Source organism: Aphelocoma coerulescens, chromosome 5 (assembly GCF_041296385.1).
Source record: "Aphelocoma coerulescens isolate FSJ_1873_10779 chromosome 5, UR_Acoe_1.0, whole genome shotgun sequence".
Lineage (NCBI taxonomy): Eukaryota > Metazoa > Chordata > Aves > Passeriformes > Corvidae > Aphelocoma > Aphelocoma coerulescens.
The window spans coordinates 44,654,080-44,681,588 of NC_091019.1; the positions used below are offsets into that span (position 1 = coordinate 44,654,080).

General features: G+C 41.2%; 1 protein-coding gene across 5 annotated transcripts in view; it reads left to right on the forward strand.

The window, feature by feature from the left end:
• The window catches only part of TTLL5 (tubulin tyrosine ligase like 5), a 133,623-nt gene that overhangs the window by 13,961 nt on the left and 92,153 nt on the right, over nucleotides 1–27,509 (forward strand). For all 5 annotated transcript variants that reach the window (XM_069017919.1, XM_069017924.1, XM_069017920.1 and 2 more), the window contains 10 exons: nucleotides 8,513–8,614; nucleotides 8,735–8,826; nucleotides 10,894–11,001; nucleotides 17,741–17,822; nucleotides 18,725–18,786; nucleotides 19,495–19,586; nucleotides 22,878–22,919; nucleotides 25,754–25,867; nucleotides 26,257–26,348; nucleotides 26,965–27,027. In XM_069017919.1, coding sequence (XP_068874020.1) covers nucleotides 8,513–8,614; nucleotides 8,735–8,826; nucleotides 10,894–11,001; nucleotides 17,741–17,822; nucleotides 18,725–18,786; nucleotides 19,495–19,586; nucleotides 22,878–22,919; nucleotides 25,754–25,867; nucleotides 26,257–26,348; nucleotides 26,965–27,027 — 849 coding nt within the window. The remainder of the gene's footprint in view (nucleotides 1–8,512; nucleotides 8,615–8,734; nucleotides 8,827–10,893; nucleotides 11,002–17,740; nucleotides 17,823–18,724; nucleotides 18,787–19,494; nucleotides 19,587–22,877; nucleotides 22,920–25,753; nucleotides 25,868–26,256; nucleotides 26,349–26,964; nucleotides 27,028–27,509) is intronic.

Genomic DNA, 27,509 nt, shown 5'->3' on the forward strand with positions numbered 1-27,509 from the left:
GATTGTGGATCCAACATTTTTGTACCTTCTATTTCACTTTCCAAGTTTCCTCTGAAGGAGATAGGAAGGGTATGTACCCAGATGTGTGTAACAGAGCCTTCAGCTGTTGTGCTGGAAGTACCAAATAACTATTTGGTTTGCCCTGGCCAAAGTTCTCTCTCTCTTTTTTATTTTTTTTTAATGCAGTTTTTCAGGAAGATAATGACTTCAAAATGTTTGCATCAGGGGTTTTTGTTTGTTTGTTTGTGGTATTTTTTGTTAGTGTTTTTTTGTTTGTTTATCCTCTAAAAGAATACTGAGTAGAACTTAAGAAGCACTGATGTTGAGTAGGTTCCTTTTCTAGCTATTTCCACCCTACTCCATGTGGAATAAGCTATATAAGGGGACAGAGCCATAGGTGAACAGAGCCAACTATCAGACTTCTGGAGAGTTATTAAGAGTGGTATCAGTGAATGTGCTCTGTTTTTATCTTTTGTTACAATACAGCTTTTCTAGTCATGCCTCCCTCGAGCTCTATCAAAACTCCTTGCATATTTTATGCCTGGTGCACCTCTAGAAGGAACGCTGCTAATAGATTCATTTGCAGATATTCAGTGATCTGTTTGGAGGGAGTGGAGTGGGGTGGGGATTTTTTTCTCTTGAGGCTTGAAACAAGACTGAAGCTGTTCTTAAGACATAAAGCAGCACTGGGTGACTTAAGATCCTCCTGCTGGATTGAAAAGTGCGTTGAACACTTTTCTAGTACATATTAAAAAAAAGGTAGACACAGTGTGCTGCCATACATCTGTTAAATTGGCAAATATTTAGTAACTTTGTACTGGAAAGGACAATTATAATCTAGATTGGGTGTCTGTGATCACAGCCTGGAGAATTGTAGCTGGGGCCTTTGCATTGAAGATGTAGGTTTGGAAAATGAGATGGTCATGGCAAGCTTGGTCCAGGTTTGCCTGAGGGTATAATTCTGTCACTCAACCATACATTAAAAATCTTGGTAGTTTTATTTATCTGTGATTTCCAAAACAGGCAATATATTTATTGACATACCTTTTATATCTTAGTTTGAATAAGAGGTACATTGTGAATAAACTACAGTCTTAATTATAAACTTTGACATGCTTTTGAAGGTGACTCACCAAGCCCAATTATGTGGGAGTCCCAAGGCTTCCCTTAGAGCCAACTGCTGAATTGGTGGATTATGCTGGTTTTTGGAGGGAATGTATGTAGAGAATAACAAGCCTGGCTTGTGCCTGAAGTACAGCTGAAGAGAACATAGGGCCAGGAATAGCTTGTGCTGTTTGTGCGCCTCCCCTGTTTTGCTAGTTCTCTCCTGTCTAACTTCCCCTCCTTCTGTGTGGGACAGAAAGGAGCCTGGTGGACCTCTCTTGCTTGGTGTCTGCAGGCATAATGGGGGCTCGACACATAGTGTGGGGAATTCATAGTGAAGTGGCTCCTTATTTTGGGGAGACTTCTCGATAGACTACTTTTTTCTCCTAAACCATGTTTAGACAGCCCTATTTCTGAGCTTTAACAGCTGGAAGGATCCTAGACCATCAGGAACTTGTCATTCACATTTACACTGAATTTGAAAAATAGATTAGAGAAAAGGGAAAGGCAAAACTGAGCTGAAACCCAGACATTCTTGCAAAAGGCCCAAGGAGCAGCAGCTCCTTGGGGAGACTTTCCAGTGGGACAAAAGGGTTTGCTCTGGGGTTAGACAGCTGGACTTCACAGCACCTGCCATTAGCCATGGTGCCACTTGAGCTCATACCACTCAGTCTTGAGACACCCTTCCTTCAGTAGCCTGGCTTCCTAGTTGACACTGGCTCCTCTGGGATAGTCACCATTTCTGTGCTGGATTCCTGTGGTTTCCAAAGAATTCAGGTGCTTGCTTTGAGCCAAGGCATTCACATTAGCTCACAGGCTGCACTTAGGCCAGAGCTGGCTGAGCCAGCCACAGCAGCCCCATCCCTCTTGCCCAGCAGCCTCTGCTCCTTAGGGAGTGTAACTCACTTATTTCTGCATGGACACCTGGGATCAGGCTACAGCCACTTCCATAGACGTTGCCCGTGCAGAAGCTGTGCAGCAATGTTACTCACTAGATGTACCTGCTGGGCTTCAGGCCAGTAGATAGTGCGTCAAGACAGAAGACTTTATGTTGCTTCCTTACTTTTTTATTAAGATAATCAGATTCAGATCACTGAGGTGGATAACTACTGAATCACTGAGGTAACTACATGTAGTGTAGTGTAACTACATGACCCTACTGTTGTGCTTAGCAGACAGGCTACTAAGCAGTTGTTAAAGCTGGTCAGCTCTTGGTGACAGTCTGTACGATGAGAAACTAGAGAATGGGAGAAACAGAACATGAGAGGTTCACCAAATCATAGAGTGGCTGAGGTTGGAAGGGATCTGGTCCAACCCTCCTGCTCAAGTGGGGCCACCTAGGTCTGGTTGCCCAGGACCATGTCCAGATGGCTTTTGAGTATCTCCAAGGAGGGAGACTCCACAACCTCTCTGGGCAACCTGTGCCAGTGCTTGGTCAACCTTATGGTGTTTTCTTGTGCTCTGAAGGTTCAAAATCTTGTTAATGGCAATGCATAAGATGAAAACACGCAAATTTGTTGTGAAAAGATTTTTAAAAGTCTTTATTTTCCCCCCTGTTCCTGCAGACATCTGGTAAAACTGCTCCTGGCTCTTGTTCTTTAACAAAGAACTGTTTGAGTAATTTTATTCAGCTTTGATTAGAGAAACTGGCATCGAAGAGGAGTCACCAAAGCTCCTTTTTATGTTTAGTAATTCCCTGACAAGATTTAGCTCCTGTTCATAGTCGATTGCTAACTGACCTATTGGGTGGATGCTGTGAAACATATTAATGTTGGAGGTAAGGGGATTGTGATGATCTTTAGACTTCTGTTTTCTGTCCTGTACTGTAAGGGAACTATGTTCCCTAAACAAAGTGGCAGCTAATAGACTAACAGGGAGGCTAAAGTCTAATCCATGGGGAGGAATGAGGGACTGGGAAAGTGACTCCAAGCGTAAAACGTGAGGAGCATGCTTGTAAAAGCACTACAGCAATTATTTCCAGGACATTTATGCAGGAACTGTGTGCAATCATGGAAAAGTCTATCATAATGTGTGCTTTTTCGTAGCACTCATTTGAGAGAAGAGGGATTAACTATTCTTTCCTTCTTCCCACTCCAGAGTCTTTTCTCCTCTTCCTTTCCCAGGCTCTGACTAGATGCCTCAAATAAGCATTCCAGAGCTGTCAAGTTTCATGCAAAACCATGTAACATCTTCTGTAAATATTTAACGATCCAGTTTATATGTTCCTGAAATGACTTGCAAACTTTACGTTGTGGTTAATTCATTTCCTGAAGTAATTCTGGAGATAAGGCAAAGAGCATTGTACAATCCCTTGGGTAATGTCCTGCCTGAAACTGACAGTAAAAATGTAGTTGTTTGGGCTAAGGTGGTGTAGAGGTGTGGGTTATGGGCCAAAGTTTGGTGTGGTGGATTTGGGGATTTTTTCAGTGTGAGCTCTGACATGTTTTGTAGATTGCTAGGTGAGCAGGGGACAAAGCTTGCATTGCACTTGTGGAGGAGGTGACCTTTTGAAGGTGGAGCTTAAGTGTGGTCATTAGGCTTTTAATGAACTCTTACAAGAAAAGGAGGGAAGACTAGAATCTGTCAGTATCTGAATACCAAAGGTGAAACTGAAGCATGACAAGGAGGCAGAGAGCTGGGATGTCTCCAGATGTTACATGGTTAGTCTGGAGGTTAAGCATAATTCTGGAGTCTGAAGGAATTAGTGAGGATTTTTCCCTTAATTTTCTTTTTGTGCTGCCCAGGCTACCTGCTGCTACTACTGCCAGTCTTTTGCTTGCTTTTGATTGCTCTTTCTTCCTCTCTGAGCCAAGAAGCTAGAGGGAAGGAAGGGAAGTGTGCTGTTGGTGGTGAGCTGCGTAGCAGCGTGTAGTTTTTGGTGTAGAGAATGGGTTGTTGCCTTCATCTAAGATGGCATCCGCCTGTGTGACTTGGGTGTGACCAGCTGGGACATGAGCAGATGTATCAGAACAAAGGAATGTATGAGTGTCACTTCTCTAGTCTAAGCTTTGAATTCAGAATGAAGGGCATCTCCTCTGTCCTGCTGGGGAAAGAGAAGCTGCAGTGAAAGGGAGGGAGGCTGCCATGGCTGTTCCAATATGATTGCTACTATTTCTGCCTGGGAAGCAGCAGTTTGTGTGGAAACTGAACAATGCAGGGTCAACCTCAGTTTAACCTTTCCTATTTGTAGCTGTAGTTTTGGGGTAAAAGCTCTCCTATAATATTTCTGCTTAGAGGCTTTTGGAATCTAATCTCTTGTATACCATGTTAGAATATGTCCTTTTCTTAACGTAGCCCTTTCATCAGTCTTTAAAAGGACAAAATTCATTAGAAGGGGAGGATCTTTGAGAGAATGGGACTGCAGTAAGGCCAGGTAAACAAGTTAATGAAAGTGAGTATCTTTAGTATCACTTGCAGTTCATTTTGGACAGTGAATACAAGCAGTACATAACATCAGGACATGGAAGGTTGTTGGCGATTGAATCACAGACCCTGACCGGCAGGAGATCTGAATCGTTAATTCAGAGGACTGAGTTGATTTTATACACTTTGCTAAGGCACAGTATTCCCTTATATGGCATGACCTATCCCATGTTGCCACATCAGCAACACACTTTCTCAATGTCCTCTTATGGGGTGGTCACTTGCTGTTCACCCGTCTGTCAGCTCCCAGCAGGCTCCTCTCCGTAGGGGTCTGCCCTGTCTCCCCAGGGTCCGGTGGATACAAGCCTCTCTGTGCCGCCATGTGCTCCTTTGTGCTGCCATGTGCCTCTGCAGGCAGGTTTTACAGCTCACAACCCAATTCTACCTTATAATTCCCCATAGAAGATGCTTCCTATGCTCTTGCTGCTGTGAACTGTATTATCTCTGTGTAATCAGTATCTCAGAGATGACCCAGGTTGATGCTGTCAGAGAGGACCATTCCTCTTGCATCTTCTACCTGTCTCCTCTGCACCCTCTCCAAGTACATAGCCAAAAGAAAGAAAGTTCAGTCATCCAGCTTTGAAAACTGGTGGTTAGAACTTGAGTTACAGAGAAAGCAAATCTGAATTCAGGCCAAAACAGAGTTGATATCCTTCTGATGGTGGATACAGAACAGACATCCATTCCTTTCTTGGCTACCTGCATAATATTTCACATTGTTAACAATAAGAAGAACTGCTGGTTTAGATGAAGTGGGGACAGAAGAATGCACTGAAGTGGCAGAAAACCTTCCTGTCTGACTAATAGTGGAAAATTTTACCTTTTCCTAGTTTTTTTTTCCCACTTGACAAGTCCTACAGGAAAATTCTGTGTAAGAATTAAAAGCAGTGTGAATCTGGTTGTTGAACCACTCAGCCCACACACACTTTATCAGCAATGCCTGTTAAGTGTGTTGGGTCTCTGCATTGCAGGGCCTATGGAGTAGTCCAGAACTTGGACAGGAACAGATCACAGTGGGAGAAAATGACAGTTGCTTGAAGCAGAGTAAGAAGAGATGGTATTAGTAAGCAGAAGATAGTGTTTAGATGAGTTTCCCTTGATAAAATGGTCTCTTTTGGCTGAAGATGGGCCTCCACATGTGGACAGTCCAGCCTCTGGTTTAGGAGTACTCTTGGATTCTTGTCTGATTGCAGGCTCCCACATAGCAGCATCCACGAGTAATGCTTTGGCTCAGAAACAGTCCTATCCTGGCAGATGGTGATCTGGACTCATGTACTTGTGCCTTCATCACTCTTTGGCTGGATTATAGCAATATGAGACACCTGGGCATGAAGCCTTTAGTGTTTAGAAAAATAGTTCATGCAGAATATTGCAGCATATGCCAGTGGTAAGTTCTGTTACTGGGAAAACACGAGGCCTGCCCTATATTTTCTGTCACTGCTTAGCATATAGCTTTTGAATTCTTTTAGGATCTTGTCTCTTATCTTTTAAGTAGCCTATATTCTATTCTTAATAGTGTCCCAGAATGAAATTGGAAAAGAGTGTTGGCCTGAAATGAAATCATCTTCTAAAAGATTATAAGATTCCTCAAGAGTTTATTCTAATTTCAGGTTAACAGCCTGAAAATTTTACAAGCATTGTTTTTCTACTTTTCACTATTACTGTAAGGCCTTTTCCTATGACCTTGGTTTCTCTAAAATAACAGGTAAATTTCTGTTGAAGCAAGACATATTCTGTAGCATGCAAGTCTCTTGTCCTTCCTGGACAGAACAAGTGTGGTGGATGAATAGCATAGTTACTACAGTGGAAGAAAGATACAGTAAAGTATATTCTGAAAAGCTGTAGAATTGTAGAGTACTGAAGTTAATTGTGACTGGTATTTCAGAGGTAGTAATACTCTTCCATCTCAAGCAAGTGCAAAGCACAAAAGTGTAAGGAGTGTGGGCTATTTGCTAGCAGTATACTTCTGATCTGTTACTGTTCTGACATCCAGAGGCTATTGATAGAAGCTCTGGAAATAGCTTGGATTTTCCATTTGCAGACTGGTCAAACCAGCTCTGGGTGAATGTATTAAGCATTGGATTATATTGTTTAATGCTTGGACTTTTTTGATAGTAGGTATGAGTAATTTAATGTTTTGGAGGTTTTCGGTGCACTGCTGAAGTTGCCCATGATGTCCATGATAGCATCCTAGTAAAAGAGAAAGCTTATGTACTGAGAGCTCTAGAGCACAGTGAAATATCTTCTGAATTGGGAGTCCCCAAGGAAATGTAAAATTCTGAGCATGGAGCTCGGACCACCTAATAATTAAGGATGGCCTCTGTAGAAGGAAGCTAAGGCAAGCATTTGAAGGTACAGAAATACTGTTGTTTAGAGTATTGTCTGTGTCTGCCAGGGGTTCCTATTCTCATATTTGAGGGTGACAAATTAAAAGCATAAGCTGAAAAGCATGGTGAACCTAACTGCCCTCTGCTTGAAAGTACCAAAGGAGCCATGACTTGAAATGGCTCTCTGATTGTGCTCCATATCTTCCAGGATCTGGCTGAATGTATAATTCAACAAACACTTTCAGTATGCTGCCAGTAAATGATTGTTAAGTTGGAGATGATGAAATCATAATTAAGAACAAAATACATGATGGGGCTTTTGTCACTGTTTTCAAAACAGAAGTGCTAAATCCAGGAAACTTACAGTTAAACTGAAAAGAAATTCAAACAGTTTAAGCTGTGGAAATATGTGGAAAGGGGATCCAAACTTCCAAATGCTTTTGTTGCCAGCTGCTCTTACTTCATATGTAGTTAAAGCTGAGAAAAATACGGTGCAAAATATTTTACACTCTTTTAACCTTGCCACTTAAAATTAGTTATATCATGGGTGCTTTGTTTTCCCCCCTGCTTCCACATGTGTGTTTAAGGATAAATTTAAGCATCTTCATGGATTTGCTGGTATAGTTCTTATGGCAACAGGTATTTCTCAAAATGGCTACCAAATGAGGGCAGTAATGGCATAATTTTAAGTGAGAAATAAGATCTTTGTTTTTTTGGCAGTTCTTTCTAAAGGAAGGATTTTTTGGTGTGTGTGTAACTTGTTAGCTGTCTTTGTATAGTTCAGCTTCTTCTGAACTTTGGAAAATAATTGGGGAAAGATGAAGAGAGATGACTGTTAATGAAAAAATTGGAGATGCATTCTTTTCTGGACATTATTTCATTGCATAACCAGATGATCCAACTTTCTCTCCCTCTTCCATTTTTCCTGAATCCTGTCTCTTTTTCCTGCATTGAGGCTTCTCCCATATCTACTCCACTTGTTGTGCAGCTAACCCTGCTCTCCTTGGTACATACTTCTCCTCTTGCTGGGGCTTCTTTGGATAGCCCGTGTTTGACTCTCTCTTGTTATCCTTTCTTACTTCCCTTTATCTCTTTTGAGACATTGGCATCTTAAGCTCTTGTGGTACAGTAGGATTGTCAGAGTAAAGGTGTTTTTCTCTTGTTGATTTTTCTTATTGTTTGGGTTTTTTTGGACTGGAACATGCTTGCTGTTACGAGCTATGGTGATTATCAGTGGCTCATATTGGTCATTCTACCAACCAGATGCTCTGGATTCTGCCCTCAATTTTTTTAAAATTTATTTTTCTCCAAAATCTGAGGCCTAAAATATGTATTGAATTAGGATTACATGTAGGATAAGAAAATGATTGCAGTTGGGCTAGATTAGTGTTGTAGGTCCCTTCCAGCTGCAACTATTCTATTACATTATATTCACATTCTATTACATTATTTTTTGCTTGATATGTCCTTTGAGGATAAACTGTATTTTTTGTAAGGAAAGATTGCATTTGATGAAGTTTCATACATGCATTCTCTCCCTAGCTGTTGCTGTTGAGTGGTCTGTGTGGTAGTCTGTGGTTTGTAGTGACATGTTTGCTGTATCTAGCAAGAATGCCACTTGTTCAAGAAACACTGTGAATTTTTATTCCTCTTTGCAGATTTGCAACAGTGAGGTATGACCAGGCATCCAAGAACATTAAAAACCAGTTCATGCATCTGACCAACTACAGTGTCAACAAGAAGAGTGGAGATTATGTCAGGTACTTGGCTGGAAAATGGAACTTACTCTCTAGGGGTTGGGTTAGTTTACCTAAGTTGGTCTAATGCTGACCCATAGAGGCAGGCCAGTGGTGTTAATCTCCTTCTTTCATTATTTTTAGCTGTGATGATCCCGAAGTAGAGGATTATGGAAACAAGTGGAGCATGAGTGCAATGCTGAGGTACTTAAAACAAGAGGGGAGAGACACTGCAGGTCAGTAGAAATGTTGTTATTTTATGTCTTTGTTGGATCTTGATCATCTCACTAGTGTGAATTCTAAGAAGTCAAGGAAGAGCCCCAGCGAATCCCATTTAGCACTAGAGCAGGGTGGAGGGAAGCACTGTTCCTTACTCACTAGAGCTGTGCATTTATTCCCTATCCCCAGAGACAAGGCCTAACCCCTTCCTTCTTGCAACTAGTATTCTGAGACTTTCTCAGGGTGTGTTTCTTAATATTTTACCTACATTTCCCGTTTCTTAAGGTCATTCCATTCCTTCTAAAAGCTTCCCTCCCTCTACTGCTCCCATGGCCTGTTCAGTCTGATGAGTGACCAACTTCTGGACAACTGTTCCAGTTTGAATGACTCTTGGATGTGGTGTCATCTTTCCATGGCTCAGGTTTTTGCTGAGTGTTTTCATTTAGTCTGTGTTTCACATAAAATAGCTCCCTCTTCCACACCTTTGCCAGGTCTGCTGGGAGTAACTGCATCTGCAGAGCAGAATCCGGGTATATCCTTTAAGGGATAAATTACCTGTGATACTGAGGCATCAGTAAAACTACTGATAGCAGCTATGGCCCATATTGCAAATGTTGCCGAGGAACACTTGAATGTTGGAGAAAGGGGTTTGAATCTGGCTTTCAGATGGAAGTAGACTTTTTTTCCATCATATGCGTGCATGGCTGTCCAATCCCTTGCACCATGTGTGTTCAGCAAGCTGTGAATGCGTAGTTATTAATATTGATACATCTCCACACCTCACCCCAACCTCAAGTATAAAATATACACTCTTAATAATTAAGTAAACTACTGAGCAATGCAAGCAGATTTTCTTAACTATCCATTATAAGACTTCTTGCACCTTTCTCTGATGCATCTGGTTCTGGTCATAGGGAGGCAGAATGCTGGCTGAAAAGTGCTGGCCTTGTCTGGGCTGGCAGGGTTTTTGTGCTCCGGGTTGTTTATGTGTGCTGGGATGTTTCCATGCTGTGTTGGTTTCACTTAGTTGTTTTCTGGTACAGAAGTTCACATCTGAATTTGCTTGCATGCTCTTTCTGTAATTGTTCAGGTCTCTGCATGTCATCTGAGCATGAGAAGTAGTAATTGTAGACCTAAAGTAAACTCTCTAGTCAAGTGGTTTGTAGAAGATATTCTTTGAAGCAGGGATTGCCAAATGTCTGTGTGGATTTGCTTGTGCTCCCTTTGAGGGGTGGGGAAGGCTGTCCTTTCATCCTTACTAACTTTTGAGCCTATGACTCCAGTATTTGTTCATTTCTCCCTCCTCTCACTTCTCTATTGCCTGTCCTTGAAAACAAAACCAGTGTGGTGTTCTTTCTACCGCATGACTCATCCCAAGTCCAGTGTAGAATCCAGGTCTACGTCTAATGTGCATCTTTTCTTGCCTTTTGCTTCCTCTGTCTGCTTAGACTCCTGTTCCTGAGCTCTGTTTGCAGGCTCATGCTGGAGCTGGAGAGTGCTTTCTTACTGTGGGTTATCTATAGGTCAGCAGGACTGGGAGCTGTCACCAGTCATATAATTTTGAAAAGATTTATGAAATTTGGTATGGGAACAGCTGCTTTAGAGGAAGGTGCAGTGTCACACAAAACACTTATCTCATAAAAGTTCACAAGAAAAATTTTTATCTCTCAGTGGCTATGGCTTATTCTCTGTAAGTTTGAGGGCTTATCTCACTAACCCACTCTTGTTTAACTCTTGTTTAATCCTTCCTAATACTCTGAGTGGGCAGCGGTCAGACTCCAGCTGACTTGTGCTGATGTGTTTGCCATATGTTTCTGCTTACCTGCACTGTACATACACTCACATTTATCATTCTCACATTCTCATTTGTGAGTATTTTTGCACTAGGATACTATGCATGTCTCTATATACTTAGGCTTGCATGGATTTCCAAGCATCATTGCTTTGTCATCCCTAGGGTCTCATGTGCTTTGATTCACAAAGGTGTGTCTCCATATGCATATTCTCATGCCTTTCTGGATATTGTGTGTTACTTCACAATCTACTTTCTTCCTTTTTCATCCCCTGCCTCCCTTCCCCTGCAGCGCTGATGGCCAACGTGGAGGACCTGATTATCAAGACACTAGTTTCTGCTGAGCTGTCCATTGCTTCAGCTTGTAAAAGTTTTCTTTCACATCGTGGCAGCTGTTTTGGTAAGGCACTGGGGATGTCTTTGTTGATTGCCTCTTGAATACTGTTTGGAACCTCCAGTTTTGTCATGTTAGAGAGAAATATGCATTCCCCATTGCAGGGAAGAAATATGCATTCCCTGTTTGCAAGGAAGCTGGATCCTATTTTGGTTGTTTTGTTTTGTTTATTTTCGTCAGCATAAACCTCGATGAGGGCAGGGGCCAGTGAATCTTAGTTCACCCTGTGTCAGTGCCATTGATCATAATCTTGTGCTAGAAAATGAAAATGTAATTATGAGAGGGACTCGAAGGGGAACTTGGGGAAGTGCTGGAAAGTTGGTGATTTACTGGTGCCCTTGCAAAGAACGGCTGTGGGTGATTAAACACATTTTTAGAGCATTTGCTATTTTCTCTTGAACCATCTAGCGCAATTTAATTTTGCATTTTCCTGCGTGTGTGCGAGGATGGGGAGAAAACGTGTGTGGCAGTGCCTGGAATGCCGGTGGCGGCGGATGGTCTGTGCCGCGTGGGGGCGTCCGAGCCCGCTGCTGGCAGGAGCTGCGCGCTCAGCTATGCGCTGCTGGCCAAGGGGCTGGAGCGCTCGCTGCCAGCACATGCTGGGACGAGCTCCAGAAAGCAGCGGCTGGTACCACAGTGTGCCTTCTCCCACTTTCCAGTGGCTGCTTCCCAGCCTTCCCTAAAGAGGCCTCCTCCTGCTCCTAGCCGTCCTTCACTCATGTGGATGCATGCACGAAGATGAAGTCTCAGTCAGTGCTTAAACCAAAGGCCTAGCTTGGCTTCAGCTAGCTTGTGTTTAGGTATTGGGACTTATATTTAAACTAGCTGTGACAGGTAAAGTAAATCCATTTATGTGGTTCTTGCATTTCACTTAGGTATTGACAATTCCGCAGCTTTCAACACTCCAGCACAAATGCATCTTTGGATATTTGGGGGTGATAAGACAGTCAGGAATCAAGGAGCCATGACTGATAGGTTGTTTAGTTACCTCCCAAAACTAGCTACTGCTCCCACCATAGTTTCTCCTGACTGACTCTCATGCCTTTGTTCAAAGTTGAAGGACCTGGTCATACATGGGGATTTATGAGTTAGATAATAGTCTCAGTGAAATGGCACTTTATGGTCTAGGTGAAAAAAAAGACACACCAAAACCACTTTAGCTGCCTCTGTTTTGGCTTCTCCCTTTTCCTTCCTCAGTTGTGTTTCTAGATTCCTCTGAGCTGTGTATATGGAAACTAATGTTCCTTATGTACTTTCTGCTGGGCCTGGCTCTGAGGTTATCCCACTTCCTGCTGCCTCCCCAGGGCTGCACTAACCACCCTCTCAGATGGTCCCCCACAAATAAACTGTTTTGTTCTGTTTATTTCAGTGTAAACATAAATTAAGAGCTTCCCAGGAAAGAGGGCTTAAGTAGGAGCCATACTGCTTCCCTAGGGAGACTTAGGCATTTCCAGAGCTCAGTACTTTCTGCCACCTTCCCCCACAATTAAGTGGTGGTTCTTGTCTCAAGGATTTGAACTTTCATCATGCTGTATGGTTCATTTGTCATCTGTGTGTCTTGTTCTGACACTTTTTGGTTGTACCACTTTTAACCTTGTTGTAAATATTCAGTTTCAGCTGGAAATGTTCATAATGGTTCAGTTCATAGCTGTTAGCATGAAGGAGAAAACTGGGAATGAAGATTTCAAGGCAGCCTGTAGAGTCTCACAAGAGCCTGGGTTTTTTGTTTTTGTTTTTTTTTCATTCTGAGCTGTGAACAATGAAACCGAGTATGTGTCCTGAGAAGGGCTGATCATGTGAAAAGAATCTCAGACTTCAGAAACCTTTATCTGAAATTCAGATGCAGAGATGGGTCTTGTTTGGAAAACTTCTAAAAAACATAACTAAGTTGTATTTTATCCTAGTGTTTGTAATGCTGTCCTAGGGAATAGTACTCCTGTACAATTGACATTTTCTTCCTAAAAATTAAATCACAAATACTTAATTGTCTAGGTGACACTGCCCACTTTATTTCTGTAACAGTTTAGTACTGCTGTTGTCCTTCAGTTCTTTCTCAAGTAAATGTTTTTATATGTGATATACTTGTTTCCTAGATTTAAAGGAAGAGAATTTATCCATGGCTTCTTCATTTTGTAAAATAAGACTGGTGAGACAGGCTGGTTCCTGCTACCAATGCTTGCCTAGAAAATGAGAGGGGTAGGTTAGGATGGTTCATTTTCTAATGTCAAAATGCAGTGCTGGTGACAGTTTGTGTAAAGAGTGTAGTGAGTCCAATTTTGGCCATGTAATGTGAGCTATTTGCTGCATTCTAGCAATAATCAGTTTTCAAAGGACTTGGGATGCTCAGTTTTGTTGCTTTGAAGTGCATCACAGAAAACACTACAAGTACTACATGATTTTGTGGCCTTGTTCATGCACTGTTATTAACAAAGTGATCCCAAACCTCTATTTTGTTCTTTGTGATTAGCTAATAATTCCTTGTGTAAAATTAAACTCCTAGTAAAAATGGTTTTAACCAGTAAATAACTCCAGAGGAGGGCATGCTACAACTCTCCAAATCACTGCACTGTCCTGAAGCTGGTCGCCAGCTGAGTCAAGTGTTACTTCTGGAGCCTTTCTATATTTTGCACTTATTTGAGGGATGTGACATCTCAGTGTGGAACAGGAGGTACAATAGGGCTGCATATGCCCAAGCTGATTACTGACTGCATTTTTCTCCCTCCTGAAGTAAGCACTTCTGGGTAGGCCAGAAAAGGCAGTAAGACCTGCTTTCAGGCAGAATGAAAAATCTCCCTGTGGGATGGTTTAGTAGGGCATGAATTGAAGGCAGCTGGGTGCAGCACGTATTTTTGCCAGCAGCCACTGTAGCACCGTTTTCTGCACTCACTGAAATGTAAGCCTAAAGAAGCAACAGGTTTAAGTCCTCTTGTTTCATTTACAGTTCTAGTAAACCCAGCTGTGACACTGTTGAGCTTGTCTGCGCTCTAGAAGGCAGGCCAGGATAGGGTAATGGGCATATTGATCCCACCAAAGCAATGAGTTCCTTCGTTAGCCGCTTCTGTGTCCTAAGGCTGAATTGGTCAGCCTTTTGTTTCTAAGCACATCTATATTGAGATAAAAGAAAACAATAAACTATTGTATGACTTGAATGGTGCTGACCTGGAGCTACATACTTTAAAAAGTCTTCATTTGTATCTAATCACCAATTTCTCAACCGCCTGTCTTGCTGTTTTTCATGAACATTTAACTTTTTTAGTTAGTGTAGTGGCAGTTGACCTATTTGGGGAAGCCTTTTGTAGTTTTGAACAGTGTTGACCTGCTCCATTATGACTTTTGCAGGGCACTAAAAATTTGAAATTCTTAAGGAATTTCTGTACACACTTACTTGATGTGAGGGGAGTCCATGTGTAGTGACTTAAGGCAGCCATGCATATACCATACATATTTCCTCTGTTTTTGTGGTTTCTTACATGACATGTCACGTCACAGAAAAGCTGAACAGGGATTCCCTTACCATTACTTTTTTTTTTTGGCAAAGCTTAATCCATTCTATTTTTATAGCCTTACCATCAGTCTTTGCTTTGAAGCCAGTATTTAAAGATGCCATTGGGATCTGAAAAAGGTTGTTCATAGACTCCTCTGGCTACAATCAGATTCAGGAGGCCTGTAGCCTTCAAGACAGCTATTTTGATGGTCTGATGATCATCAAATCATCATGAGCAGATGAGCAAGGTAGATTTTGTAATTTAACTATATCTTCAAATTTAACAAAACTGTCAGATGAGTCTGAAGGGTAAAATGAGTTCAGAGGATAGGTGTTCTAGTCATTGCTTCTATAGTAATGGGGGGTCTATCCCTGCATAGTGTTATAAGGGAAGTTAAGTGATTATCCCAAAGTGGTTTCTGGGATATTAACCTCTTCACTCTCTCTGGTATCACACTCTGGGTTGAACATGTTTATACCTTGTGGGTGATGACTTACTCAGTAAGATTAGGATTACAAAGGCAGCCCAATTTGCAGCAAAACTCCCATTCTTTGATGTTAGCTTTGAAGATGGCCTTATCAGCTTTTCTGACTTCAGAGTTGAAGGATTATTCTGAGTCTGATTTTGGTATAAATGATGAGCTATGCTCAGCTGTAATCTTTTCTTCACCAAAGGAAGCAGTGGTTTATGTAGAAGGAGGACAACCAAGATGGTGAAAAGTCTTGAGGGCAAGAGTGATGAGGGGCAGCTGAGGTCGCTTGGCTTGTTGATCCTGGAGATGGCTGAGGGGCAGTCTACAACTGCCTCCAGGAGGGCAGTGGAGGAGGATACAATAGTGGCACTAGATGGCTTGTCATGAACCTACCGTTGCCACAGTGTGAGGCATGTTTTTCAGTCTTTGTTTTCTTTACTCTCTGCAGAAGGAAATGGCAGTCTTGCTGAAGTTGGTAATTGCAGAGGATATACTTTTGATAACCTTATGCGTGTGTGATTCCACATCTTTGTCCTGCCTATGTATTTATTTTAACAAGTGGTATTGGAGTTTCACAGTGGAAAGGGTACTATGACTATTGTGTTTAATCTAGGAAGTACATTTCCCAAATATTGAAGAGGGCCAGCAAGATATTTCTAGGTAAACTTCTGACTGTTATCTTTGTGCTAAGCCCTACATAGAATCTGTGAAGTTTGGTTCAGTTGCCAGAACATAGATATTACATAGCTCCTGATGCCCCGAGGTAGCAGAGACATCTATCTAGGGCTTGTAGATACAACTCAGAATATGTAAAACTTGGGGCATTATGGAGCAACAGTGGAGACTTCCTAGGAGACCCTAAGTCATTGCAAGTGTCATTAGATTTTGTGTTTAACAATGGAATTGAGTCAACAGGGATACCCTGAAGAACTTACTGTCCTAATAAATAAGGCAGACACAAGGGAAAGGAATGTGACACTCCAACAGCATGGTTAGAGCTAGCTGAGGTCAAGAGGTTTCCCATGTGCATTTGTAAAAGAGGACAGAATGAGTAACTGGGTGGGAAAGATGGAGCTTTAAAGAGCAAGTGATTTGCAAGAGAATTGTGTGGGAGAGGAGGACAAAGTCAGAGGAGCCAAAATACTAGCAAAGGTCCTCTGAGGGGCCAGGGGAGGGAATGGCCAGCAGCAAAAGAAGCAGGAGCTAGTCAAAACAAAATGCACTGCTTCCTGACTGGGGCTGGGAGGTTGCAGACCAGCAGCTGCTGCAGGCCCACTCATTGCTTCTCTGCCTTGGGCAGGAGCTGCTGACCCACTGGAGTTTTCTGTGCTGTTAATAGTCATGGGTCTTCAGCAAACCTGAGATTGTATTTTGAAATAATGTATTAAAGTCATCAGAAGTTTCTCCTGTTCAAAATTCTTTGCTAATATTTACACTTAAAATCCCCACCTTGTCCTTTTCCCTCTACTGCAGCTATTCCTGTCTGGGGAGCAAGAGAGCCAAATGTAGGTTCAGGCTCATTTCTTTGGAGTGAACCAACTCTTTAACTCTCTGCTGTTTTGCTTCCCACTTAATGTCTGGCTACAGACTCCTGAAAAGTGAGCAGGCAATGCTCACTCTGCTGCCATTTCCCCCCTTCCAACCTTCCCCCCCCACCCCCCCCAGCTCATTAACTTTCCATTATAAACTACATGAGCTTTTGCACAGCTGTCTGCATAGGAAGATCTTGTCAAGCGGTCCAGCTCCCCAGAGCCAGCATCAACGTCAGGCAGGCAACAAAAGGCCAAGGCCAGAATTCAAGGAAAGAAACATGGCAAAGAAGTTCTCCTGCTTTTACTCCATGCACTAGGGAACTGGTTAATTCCATGAAAATCCCTCTATGCCAACACCCTGTTTTGGGGTGTTTTGAAAAAAAACATTGCTTAAGTTGCCCTGATGATTATTAAGCGCATTTCTTAATGCTGGAAGAGGGAATTGCATTAATGCCAACTTCTGATTTACACTCATCTTTGTGTAGCATCCTTCTTGCAACTCTTTCCGAACTAGAGAGAACGTGAGTATAGAGTGAAATAGTAAAATCAGTCTTGGAATGGGAAGCTGGCTTCAATCTGACCTGTGCAGAGCAGAACACATCTAGCAGATGTAATATGTTATGAATGTTTTAGAAACTAAGGAAAAAATATTTCTGTTGTGGTTTGCTGCAAAGTGGCAAGTTGTCAATAAGCTGAAGAGTTACGGGAGGTTGTCTATGTAGATGAAGAGAAATCTCTTGTAACCCCATGGGGATATTGCAGAAAACATACAGGAATAATTGAAAAGAAACTGATGCTTGAAAGAAGCAAGATTTTCTCTAGCTGACTGGAACAATGAATAAAGGGATTAAAAAGTGAAAAAGAGAGTGAAGTTCTGTTGTTTCTAGGATCCAGTGGAAGAAGTAGATGGAACCTGCTGTGCTTGTGTTAATTCTATGCGAAAGGAAGTAGTAGAGTTCTGCGTGAACTACAGTTGGTGGGCAGTAAAGAGTTTTTTGTTTTTCTGTATAATACTTTCCTAAGACTAATTTTTTTTTTCCCCTCTTTCCCCCACAGACAGAATATATTTAATTTTGATTCTGAGGAAGTGAAAATTGCCACTTGAGGAGTGTTATCATTTGTTCATCCCTAGAGAGTTTACTGGATTTAACATATATAATTTAGATAGAAAGGACCTGATAGAGACTAATGTTGGACCTTACCTGAATGCTTAAAGATGCAGTAAGGTGAACTTACAGTGTCTGCTGTGTTTTCAGAGCTCTATGGTTTTGATGTCCTTATTGATGACACTCTGAAACCCTGGCTGTTGGAAGTGAACCTGTCCCCATCACTGGCCTGGTAAGTGATTCCCAACTTAATATGAGGCAGGGATTGTTGCTGGAGATGGTTGTCTTTGAAACTTGTGATCCTAGGAAGGCATGATTTCATGATTCCTGCAGATTTTGTTCCACTGCTGATTTGCAGAGAGGATACTCCTTTGCTTTTTTCCTTTACATTAGCAAACTTATTGCAGCAATAGGTTTTGAAAGAGCCTGGTTGGGATTCCATTTTCTTTTTCATTTTTTCTCTTCCATTGTTATTGTTAACACTTCATAATCTCCCATCATAGATAAATTTTGGAGCTCTGTCAGACTATTGTGTTGGGTTTCAACCTTCTTGGCTGATAGAAGCTTTAAGATTTTGGAGTCCAAGCAGAGTTCAATCAATTATGCTTTAATTGAGTACGTAGATGAGTGCTTGGGCTCAAATGTTTGGTCTAGAACTCTCATTAGATAAATTCTAAAGAGTGAGTGTTGACTTGGCCCTTATGCTGACCCTCATGCTCTAATGGAAATTTAGGATTTATTTTTGTAGATCTCTCAGCTGTGATTTTATGTGGAAGAGGCATAGTTAAGTGTGGTTTTTAAGAATTCTGCAACAGCAACTTTTATCTACTTCATGAAATGTAACATATGTACATTCAAAGAAAACATTCCTAGCCCCAAGGAGAGTCTAAACAAAGCTGTATGAGTCTGCATTAGGACACTAAAAGCTGTGGAAAAAGGATAAACAGATTATTTTGTTGCCCTCTGATCTTTACGTATGTATGTGAAGATCACCTAGTTTTCTTCCCATGTTGTTTTTGCCTGTGTTAAGAAGGCAAAGAAACTATATTGGGAGATATACTGAATACTGATGCATTCCTCTCATTTAATGCCAGACAAATAATTCCTATTATCCTCTGTTGCATGTGGGGACAGTGATGCTCCTTTGGACCTGAAGATCAAAGCTAGCATGCTCTCAGATATGTTCACTCTTGTAGGTGAGTGAAAAAAAAAATCCTTCAGTCTTTCCCTCATTATAACCAGTAGAAGGTAGGTTTATGAGCTCCATGTTATTAGATGAGTATAATAGAGGTGAACTCCAGTTAAGGAGTAAGCAACTGTGTTTAGCACTGAGAAGTGCTATATGGAGACTTCAGAATTATCTGTCTGTTTGTGATGCTTAGGTGGTTTTAAGAGTCCCTAATTTGGTATTTGAAGAGACTACTCTCTATTTAGCTTTCAGAGTTAGTATCCATGCATTTTTTATCTTGAATGTGTGGGTTTTGGTTGGGTTACTAGAACTGGAGTACTGTCTTGTGCACAGTATCCCTTGCATCTCAGTTCAGTTGCTTGATGCAGTTTGCCCCAAGAAAGAAGTAGAATTGTCATCAGGTACCCTGCTCAGCTGTTTAAGAAACCAAGTCTATCTCTGTGCTGCCATTCAGTAACCCATTTATTTATGGTCTTGAAGCAAGGTACAGTTGTTATTCAAAAAATGTGATGCAATTACATTTTAGGATTACGTTTTAGAATTACATTTAGTTTAGGATTAAACAAAGCAATATATAAAAAAAAAAGCATCCTTATTGGTCCTTGGGCAGGGACAAGAAGGTAATGTATAAACTAAGATTGTGAAGAGGAATGCTACATTATTATTTCAGTGTTTGTCTGTCTTAAAGTTCTCTTGTGGCTCTTGGTGCCCATAGGCTTCGTATGCCAGGATCCAGGCCAGCGGTCAAACCGGGCCATTTATCATTCATCTGAAACTGTCCGAAGAAATCCATACCAGAAGCTGCAGGTAAGTGACTTTTACAAGGCCTGGCTGAAGAGCATAGCAGGAAGTCATTCTCACTGAATTTGACTCACAGGTGAGAGAGGCAGTGAGCGAGATTATCTGGATTTCTAGCATAAATATGAAAGACGAAATTTTTAACTGTGTGGGTGATGAGGTGCTGAAACGTGTTGCCCAAAGAGTTTGTGGACTCTGTATTCAAGGAGGTGTTCAAGACCAGGCTGGATGGAGCTTTGAGCACCCTGGTTTAGTGGAAGGTTCCCTGCCCCTGGCAGGGGAGTTGGATCTAGATGACCTTTAAGGATTTTCCAACCCAAACCATTCTATGGCTCTCAGAGACTCAGGGGATACATCTGAGTTATGTGCTGTTCAGCCACTTTGATTTTGTTGTGGACGATAAGCTTCCAGAACCCTAGAGCTTTATGAACGTCTCCAAGACCTACTTCTAGGTGACAAGCTTCTTGCATTTGAAGTTTAAGGCTTCTTTCCCATTCTCTTTTGGAATCTCACTTTCCCATGGATCATTGGACTGAGGCCTCATGTGGCTTGCTGTGACTACCCATTGCCTTTTCTGTTGAGGTAGTGCTTTCTCAGCACTGTAATGCTGAAGGGCAGTTGTTCTCTATCTCTTTTGTCTATGAAATGGATTCCATAAATATCTGTGGAAATGGAGCGTTCACAAAAGGCAGGGAGATCTGTTATGTCACTTGGACTTTCAACACATTTCTCCTTAGGCGAATAGGTGAACGGTGTTCTCTGATAGCTATGCAGCTGATGGTGCTGTGATGGACATGCAACATGGCTGTGTAGCTCAAGTTCAGTTAGGAAATGACAAGTCATTTTTATTCAGTGACAGTGTACCAAGACACTATCCATTTTGGTACAGGGAAGACTCACAGAAATTGCAATATTTTGTCTCTTGTAAAACTCAGAGTCTTTAGTCACCATGAGAGAGGTGAAGAATAGCTGGTAGGATGGGATTTGAATATCTTTAGGATGCATGTCTGAGTCTGAAACTTCTAAGACAAATATAATAGATAGTGCTTTAAATACAGATCCCTCTGACTGTATAGGTGCTCTTTGTAGTAGACAAAAGGTACACCAGATAAATTAGGAACCATTCCAAAAAAAGTACCCTTCTTTCTTAGAGTGATATGATCAGATCCTGATGATTTGACACGTTTTATCTGAAAAAAATTATACAAGACAGTCTCAGAAAATTATGGTGTTGTAAAGCACTGAATTTGAAGGAGGCTTTAAACTTTATTTTGCTTAAAAAATACGCACAAAGAGATGTAAGGCTGGCCAGTTGAAAAGTGCAAAGATTCGTATGACAGAGCATCGGTTATGAGATGGGATTACGGTGATCCCCCTAACCTGTGTTTAACAGGAACATGTTTGTAACCAAGTGACAAAGTTTTACAACATGTTTTTCTTAAGTACCTAAGTGGAAATCCCATGGCTAAACAGGTGTTTAGATCTTTTCCATGGTCCCAGAATGCTTTGTTCTTTGCTGAATACATTTTATCTCAGATTTTTGGATCTTTGATACATGTTCCAATTCTCTGTTGCAAAGGGTATATGTATATCTCTTTTGTTTTTTCCTACCTTCTTCATAATGTCTTAAGTTTTGATCATTCACATAGGCTGTCGTTAATTATTGTAAAAGTTGCTGCTCGGAAAAGAGCTATTGGTATCAGTGCTCTTGAGAGTTCTCTTGAATAACTGTCTTGAGATGGTTACTCTCTTTTCTGATTTTCACCAGACTGGACTGCAAATTTTGGGTGCAATTTCTTTGGTTTGACTCTTTGAGCGTTTCTCCCTCTAGGGAAATGGACAATTAGCTGCTTCCTTTGTAACTTTTTATTGATTTGGGTTGGAGCTCTTTCAATTAATCATAAGCAATGAAGGGACCTTGATCTGTTTTGAATGGACCAGCTGTGGAGAAGAACTTGTCAATAGTACAGCTAAAAATTATAGATACTTCTCCTGAAAATCCTTTCTTACACCATTTGCGCCTCTTGGGTGTTGGAGAGGAGGAAGACAGCCTGAATACCACTGAAAGCAAGAAAAATCTAAGCTCCGATGATGATTGTTTTCCTTTGAACCTGCCCCTGTCCTTAAACTGGTTTTGCTTGTAGGCCTGATACCAGATAAGTAATACAGGGTGTTGTAGTGCTAGATTTAGCTTAGCAAGCTGCAGCTTTCCCTGAGAGCTCAGCGGAGCTGCTTAGGGCAGTGTGACCATTATCGCCCTCCCGTAGTCCATTTGGGACGGCTCCGCAGTTTTGCTCCGGCAGCTGTCAGCGCTACAAGCAGTGATGGCAAAGGAGGCAGAGAAAGGTCTCCCATGAGGGTTTAAGAAGACTTTTAATCACATCTTGTCCTGGTGACCCTCAGAGGCAGAGAGACCTCATGATCCGGGCACAGGGGGTTTTGTCAGGGGCTCAGGGGCGGTACATGGGCGGAGTTGGGGTACAGGAACCGATAGGGAGAGCCCAAGGGAGTGGCCAGGGCTAGGGCAAGGAATGGGGGCGGGGAACAATGTGGGATAGGAAAAAGAAATGGGTAAACAGATGGCCACAACAGGGTACTTCTTCACATTCTGATGTTTTTACACCTGTTTTAAAATGTTAAATTGTATCTTGTTTCTCCACAAGAACTGGAATATTGTTGAGATATTTAAATTAAATTACTTGCAAAATTTTGGGATTTTTACTTTTTCCTCCCCCCTCTGTTCTGTGAACAATTTTACTTGACAGCACCTGTTTCTCCTTGATGCATAGCTATTAAATATTTTTATATGGGTGGCTCTTATCTTACAAAAATACGAATTTTGGTCATTACAGTTGAGTTCAGTGTGCTTTTGAAAACCATATGTCCTGATGCATTTTGCACAGTTGAGCACATCTGAGGTTAAAATGAGTGCTGTGTTTGGAATTGGGACAGGGTACATTTGTGCAGGATATGAGGAGGATCTGAACTGAGATGAAACAGGTGGTTAGCTTTGTCTCTGGACTTCAGTTATCACAGAATCATAGAATAGTTTGGATTGGAAGGGACCTTAAAGATGATCAGGCTCCTACCCCACTGCGATGGACGGGGACATCCAGCTGTCTTTGAACAGTTCTAGGGCTGGGGCATCCACAACTTCTCTAACCAACTTTTTCCAGTGCCTCACCACCCTTTGCTTATACTGTTTTGTTTAGGGTACTTACCAGTCCTCAACAACTCAGGCAGGGATCATAGTGTCTTGGAGAACACAAGATTTTTATTCTCTTTGTGTGTCTCTTGCAGCGTCCGGTGTCTGCACAGTCACAAACAGCAAACAGCAGATTGGTAAGTACCCTTCAGCTCCCATCACCTGTATAAGGGCCACAGTTTCAAATGTTACTGTGCACAATGCTTTTGGCATAATAGTCCCCAAATATATTTTACAGTTAGAGTAGCCTGGGGCAAGGGCTGGGGGGGGGTGAGGGGGAAGTCACCATGAAAACAGGAGATGGCACAGCATATGTTTCCATGTGGCAAAAGCAAATGTTGAAAAAATATCTACATCACTTCTAGCAGCTTAAAAAAAAAAGTAGGTGAAGTGTGTTGAGAATCAAGGTTAGCTGGATCAAATCTTTCAAAGTTTTTAAGACTACAAGTCTGGATGATAAGGTAGGCACAGGAGAATCTATGCAGGCAAAATTCAGGTGGCTGTACAAAAGAAGTAATAATTTTCTGTCAGACAGTCCTCTGAAGGACACCACAAAAATTTGAGAGTGAACTGAAAATATGAAAATAGATGCAGAGAAAAGAAGGATTTATTAAAGTTAATGGAAAAATATGGGACTATTGTTAGCCTAAGCGAGATTGATCTACCTTTCTAAATGTTATATTTGTCACTCTTCTTGCAGGCCATATAGACAAATCAATATCAGTTTACAATTCTGAGCACCTGGCCGTGTGGGGACATGTTAGGCATTATTTTGCTGCTGGGCTTCCTGCACAAATGTAATGGGATTTTTTTTTTTTAATGAGGTTTCCTATCAGGAAGGGAAGGTAGGACAGATGGAATCATCTTGAGAGCCTAATTCAGTCTATTCACTGCTGCATGTGTCATTCTGTGTAAGTTCAGCGGAGGCTTAAAGGAAAGAGCCTTACTGAAAAATGAGGTTTTGTAGAGAATAGGAAGGATCTTTGTGCCAACTGCTGTCAGTGCTTATTAAATTAGGATAATTATTTGGGAACCAGGGATACTTGCAGAATTTGGAGATATACCAGAGTGGTTGGATTTATCCATACTTTTATAGATAAGCTGGGTCAAAGAGGAAACAAGATCTTTGTGAAGTTGAAGACATTTCTGTGCTACAGCCAGAGGGTGTTCTGTAGTGAAAAGTGGAAAAAACTGTTTGTGCAGGAAGTCCAGCAAAGAGAGAGTTTTCTCTAGCATTTTGACAGCAATGTAGTTTTGTTCACAGGGAGGAGTCAGAGCTGCCAATACGTAGACATATGTTTTTTGCTTGTAATCAGTAAAATCATCTCTGTTGTATTGAGACAATGGAGATGATTTCATTGAAGTGTTTCCTTAGTAAAGCAGATCATTTAATAGGATGAAGAATTTCCTGTAATATTCTCTTTGAGCAGCAATTCTCACATGATGATGGATTGTTATGGTAGTGCCAGGAAATGGTTTTTAAGAGAAGGTTGCCGATCAGGAGATTTTAGAGAAAGCTGTTAAGCAAAGTTTTTGAGCTGTGAATTTGAAATAGAAGAAAGCTTAGAAAGAAAGACTAAAAGCCTTTCAACTTAATGCCATCTACAGCATCAAGCAAACCTGTTTCATTGCTGGCATTTTTATTTCTTCTGCAAATCTTTGTGTCTCCTGCCTTCTCATCCAGATTGTCTCATTTTCTCTTCTCTTTTCAATCAGTTTTAGTTAGGCTTAACAAAATGTTTCAGCTGGTGCCTGCTATGTCTGTTTTATCTTTGGATTTTTCTGTGCCAGTCACTGCAGTATAACCTATTCTAGTGCAATGCCTGTTGCTTTTGCTGTTGCTTCATCTACAGATTCTGAATAGCCACTTGCCATTTCTAATGAAACGGAGAGAATGGAATTCAATTCCAATAGTCTTTTCAAATAAAGATGCATCCTGATCTTGCCATGGATTTTTTTTGTATCTGAGCAGTACGGGATATTCCCCTGGACTTTTCCACCTTAAGGTTTCTGTCATGTTTTTCTCTTCTTTCTAGATTAAGGCTCTCTGTGCATTCTTTGCTCAGTATAGAGCTAAAAGAAACTTTGAATTTAGTAGAAATGCTTGAGACCTTCTCAGTAGACTCTTTTAGTGCTGTTTTTACAGAGGTAGTTTATCTAAACTGAGCCTAAGACCAGCTTAAATGTACTTGAGAACAAGTTCAAAGATTTCTGTCTTGCTTGGATTTAAAAATTTTATAATCCTGATGATTTGACGGCATTTTGAATTCCTGTCCTTTTGTTAGAATTGGCCAGGACTGTCCATTAGGTTACAAATAAGCTTAGTGACACTGTCTGCAAATTTTTGCTTGTCTTATTTTTAAAAAATTGCATATTTATGCAAATTTGCATGATGTATCTGTGTACATCTGCAGGATGTGTCTGTTAAGTGCGAGAGGTAGCAAGCTGACATCTAGCAGTATAGTAACAAAAGAATAATAGGTGGTGAACTTTTCCCTGCAACATTTATCTTGCCAGGGAATTAGAGTTCTGTTGTTCTAGTGTAGCAACACAGCTAGAACACAGAATCATGGTTCTGGTACCATTGATGTGTGAATCCAAGTGTATTTGGGTCCTGTGAATGCTGACTCTAGTGCCGCTTGGGTGAGGACTTTTCTGTATGACATCCTGACTTTGCTGCTTTTGGTATGTCTCCTGTTTTTCTGGATGGGGCCAGGGGAGTAAATACTGGCACTGGTCCCTGAATTGTGCCTGCTGTGCTAAAATCTAAGAATCTGAATACTCACACTTAGTCCAGTCTGGGGTGTGGACTCTTAAACATCTGGAGTGTGGAATTGTGAATTCTGGCTGTAGTGCTCTGGAGTGTAGATCCTGCTGGGAATGTGGTCCTGGACTTTGAATGTAACTTTTTTTAATATGAAAATTGAGAGGGGAAAACAAAAAAAAATCTGGATTCACACCTTCTCTACAGCGTCCCCGTCCTCTGTCTGCCAGTGATGCTGAAGTTAAAAGCTCGATGCCCTTAGGCAGGGAAAAAGCAGCAGGAAGGCATAGCAGCTCTGTGCTAGGCCTCACCATGGAGGAGGTAAGTAGGCTATTAAATAGCTTTAATTTACCTTGGCTTTCATGCAGTATGTGGGGTTTATTTGCTCAACAAAGAGCAAGTGCATGTATATGAAAAATGTGACAGAAGAAGTATGATTTTTGAAACAGAATTTGAGTTTTACTGCTGGTATTGCCCTTGCCCTCAATCATGCCAGGCAGGCATGTGCTTGAAGCGGTGATAGTCTCCTTCAGAATTTAAATGCAAGACAAAATTCCTTAAGGATAGCATATGTACCCAGTCCATTTGCAGGATTGAATAGTCTTGTTTTCTGAAACTCAGATATTTTTGTAAGGTTCATTTTTCATTGTTATCTATTTTGCTGGCTATTTTCTTTTTTTTTTTTTTTTTTTTTTTAATCTTTTAATCAGATCAAAGTTCTTCGGCGAGTGAAAGAGGAAAATGAACGGAGAGGAGGCTTTGTCCGGATATTCCCCACCCCACTAACATGGGACCTTTATGGGTGAGAATAAAAATCAGATAGGATGGCACTGATGCTCTGTGTTGAGGGATATTCTGTGTTAGGTATCTGTAGATCAGCCATCCTGGCATTCAAAAAGATGTATTGAAAGTTCTGGCAGAGTTTATTTTAGTGTTGAAAATTCTTTTTTCTGATCCCTTGTTTTTATCAGCTGCTGCTTTGCATAGCTGCACCCTGTGGAAAGCTGTTGGACATTATTTCTGGTATTGCTTTTCTGTTAGAATAAAAGTGTCTTCCTTTCAGATTTTTGCTAACTACTTTTATGTCCTCAAGCTGCATACTGTGTAACCTTGTCATTAGGCCGTAAACACCATATAGGACTCACTTATTCTGAAAGTGATACTATATTACACTTTCCTCAGTTTATTTTTCCAGTCTGTAATGTTTTCTCCACCTCTTGCATCACCAGGAGCTTCAGCTGAGAAATGATAGCTCTCCTTCTTTCATCTTTTCTGTTGTGGTACAGCATGTTGTCTGAATCCACTTCTGGGATGGTCTTTTAGAGATCATTTATTTCTGTATTATGCTACCTTTCATTGTGTTGAGCTCTGTTTTGATAATCCTGTTTGGTTTTTTTTGGTTTTTTTTTTCCCCCTAGATCTTTTCTAGAGCACAAGACATCAATGAACTACATGCTAGCTACACGTCTGTTTAAGGACAGGTAGAGAGCTTTTCTGTTTGGGAGAGAGGTAAAGGGCATGAACTGTACAAAAAGGATTGATTCCTCACTTATCCAATGTTATAAACACAAGCCTGGGATTTATATGGGTGGTCATAATTGTGCATCTCTTCCCTAGTGTGCCAATGACCGTTGTTCATATATTTGTGTTGCTCTTCTGAAACCAAGGGCAAAAAGGACAATACTCAAAAGACATGGGAATCATTGGAGTACTAATATTACTATAGACATGAAAAAACTTCAAACACTTAAGTTTCTCTATGAAGGGATTATAGGTGGTCCTGGCTTACCTATTGTTTCAAATTTCAAACCACATTAAAGCTTGTCTTCATGTAAAGTAAGCCCTGAAATTGACTTCTCCAGTGTTTTAGTATCCCTATGTGCAGTCATGATTTGATGATTCTTTTTCTGGGTTGTGCTTGGGGGGAAATGACAGTTCATGCCACTAGCTGAGCTTCCACTGA